The sequence below is a fragment of the Littorina saxatilis genome, linkage group LG12 (assembly GCF_037325665.1).
Source record: "Littorina saxatilis isolate snail1 linkage group LG12, US_GU_Lsax_2.0, whole genome shotgun sequence".
NCBI lineage: Eukaryota > Metazoa > Mollusca > Gastropoda > Littorinimorpha > Littorinidae > Littorina > Littorina saxatilis.
The window spans coordinates 24,928,117-24,931,010 of record NC_090256.1 but is presented as its reverse complement, the minus strand read 5'-3'; the positions used below and the strand labels follow the sequence as shown (position 1 = coordinate 24,931,010).

Sequence of the window (2,894 nt, the reverse complement as noted above, 5' to 3'; positions counted from 1 at the left end):
GGGGGGGGGGGATGAGAAGTCTTTGCAGTCTGACGCAAATGGTTTATACCTGAGATGACAATTACCGCACACATTGCATTTTATAGTAACAAACAAGACTAGAAAAAAAAAACACCGTTAAACACCTGCAGAAAAAAAGCAAACCGAAAAATAAATACTGATGATAATGAGGATATGCATATGGCACAAACCCCAAAACAGTGCTAAGCGCCTCATACAAACATACAGAAATACATTATTCTGTACACACTTCCAAATCAAATAATAATACAATACAATACAAATACTATCGCAGTTACTCACATGGTTTGGCCGAAGTGAAGACTCTCTCTGGTGGCGTGTACTCTTCGTCTTCCTCGTCGCTATAGTATTCGTGCTGGGTACCCCCGTAGGGAGCGTCTTGGAGCAAATCCGCGTGAATACCCGTCATGTGGGCAAGGGCCTTGGGCAGCGGCACGCCTGTCCTGTTCGGTAGCGTGCTGAAGTGCAGTTTGTCCAGAATCTGCCTCTTGAGGGATTCGATCCTGCTCAAACGGTCCATTTCGCGAAGGTGACACTGTGGACATTGTTTCGTTGTCGTCTGTTCATCTGGACTGTGTTGCTGCTGCTGTTGTTGTTGTTCTGGTTGTTGGTTGTTGTTGTTGTTGTTGTTGTTGTTGTTGTTGTTGTGATGGTGGTGGTGATTTTCGTTGTTGTTGGTGGTTGTAGTGGTAGTGGGGGTGTAGGTATCAGTTAGTGTGGAGGAGGGGTTATGGTGATAAGTGGCAGTGTAACTTGTCAGCTCTTCCTGGATGTTTGCTTTGTCTGACGTGTCGTCTTTGTCTTGGGATTCTGAATAGCCCTTGACCTCGCCTTCTGCCCCCTTACGTGAGGCGGGTGTAGGTTTGTGTTTGTGATAGTCAGAGGTGGAGGAGAGCGGGGAGTGGTAATGTGGGTGGTTTTTTAACTGCTGAGACACTGACAATGCGTCTTGGTCCAGGTCTTGTCCGTGACGTCTGGAGCCTAGCGAAGGCTTCCTCGGGGGCAACTCTGGGTACGGCCTGTCTGGGTAATCAGAATAGTCTTCATAGTCCTCTAGGATCTCCTCGGAAAGAGGAGGGAACCGATGAGGAGGTCTTCTCACACTCTCCTCCCTGAAAAAGTCGTCGAGAAGAGCACCAGTGTCTGTACCGGCCAAGGGCCGGGGCACCGAGGGGTAGGCGTGGCGGTTGAGCGCCGTCTCCCCGGGCAAGGAGCCTGCAGACTGGGACGGCACGGGCACCCCGCCTTTGGCCCTCGTGTTGTGCTCGTACCTGTGGTGGTTAGTTTTGTACTTGTCAAGGCTGGACAAGACGTCGCTGGGGAACACGATGGCCGGGAAGGAGGGGGGCAGGCACAGGAGGAGAAGGCAGACGGTCACCCACACGTAGCCACAGTACCAGGGTGACGTCCAGCTACTGCTACCGCCCATGCTGCTGTTGCTACTGTAGTTAGTTCTTCTGCGCGGTCCGGACATTGTCATCGCCGCTGGTTCTTGCTGGGGAATGAAGTCCCGCTCCTCCGAGGAAGAAGTCTAAAGAAGTGATACGCCGTCAATAATCACCAGCAGTTTGCCGTTGCGGATCACCTTTCAACTACCAGCCTCGAGAAAAACAGAAAAAAAACTTCCGGCTACAACTACTACTTGTTCTACTCACCACTACTCCTACACTAGTCTACGTTCGACCTCGGGTGTACTGCTCATCCTCCTATTCCTACTACTACGCCTCCCGGTGGAGCGTCAAGCGTGTGTGTGCGAGGCAGCGCAGTGTGGACACACTGGGAGTTTGTCACAGCCTCGAACAAGTCGTCGGTCCGAGTGTGCCTGTGTGTCTCTCTCTACCCTCCTTGTCTTTTTCTCTCTTTTCTCTCTCTCTCTCTCTCTCTGGCTGAGGGCAGTAGAGCTGAGAGGGACTGACTGAAGGTTGGTTGGCTGGCGGTGGTGGCGTTGGCAATAGTCCTCAGGGCACACAGCTACTGGCGGTGTTGTAGTGTCAATTCTTCTTTTCCAGCTTGTATCCATCTCCTTTCTTCCCTCCGGTCCCTGCTTTTATACGAGGAGTACCCTGCGCGCAGTGTCAATGCTGCTTACTACCACCAACCCCCGATCTGTGTTTCGCCACTGCCTTTTCTCCCCCCCTCCTCCTCCCCTCATCCACTTCCCCCCTTCCGCCGTAATCTTTTCTCTTCTCATCTCATCTCTTCGCTTTCTCACCCACACACTTCTTAGCTTTCAATCTGTACAGTACCATACCTGGCACGAAAGGAAAACGAGGGAGAGAGGGCCGGAGGGGTGAGGGAGAGAGGAGGCGGGGTGGGGGAAGGGTGTGGGGGGCTGGCCAGAGGTGTGAAAGAGAAGGAGGTATGTAACTGCGTTTTAGGTATTGAACGAAGAGAAAGTTAATCGTTTCGACAATAAACCTTTATTTAATGAAGAGGGTTATTTTTTTCTTTAATTTTTATTTTTTTATTTTTTTAAGACGAACAGAGAACGGGCGAACAAACGGAAGTAAAAAGAAAAGAAACAAAAAAGCGTGGATTTTTCTCTTCTTTTTATATTTAGTCAAGTTTTGACTAAATATTTTAACATCGAGGGGGAATCGAAACGAGGGTCGTGGTACTGTGTATGTGCGTGTGTGTGTGTGTCTGTGTGTGTGTGTGTGTGTAGAGCGATTCAGACTAAACTACTGGACCGATCTTTATGAAATTTGACATGAGAGTTCCTGGGTATGAAATCCCAGAACGTGTTTTTCATTTTTTTAATAAATGTCTTTGATGACGTCATATCCGGCTTTTCGTGAAAGTTGAGGCGGCACTGTCACGCCCTCATTTTTCAACCAAATTGGTTGAAATTTTGGTCAAGTAATCTTCGACGA

General features: G+C 49.4%; 1 protein-coding gene across 1 annotated transcript in view; it reads right to left on the bottom strand.

Annotated features, from left to right (window-relative positions):
* LOC138981600 (growth/differentiation factor 8-like) overlaps nucleotides 1–2,049 on the bottom strand; it is a 49,544-nt gene extending 47,495 nt beyond the window's left edge. Inside the window, exon 1 of the mRNA XM_070354571.1 lies at nucleotides 304–2,049. Coding sequence (XP_070210672.1) covers nucleotides 304–1,501 — 1,198 coding nt within the window. The 5' untranslated portion in view covers nucleotides 1,502–2,049. The remainder of the gene's footprint in view (nucleotides 1–303) is intronic.
* Between the last annotated feature and the right edge of the window lie 845 nt (nucleotides 2,050–2,894).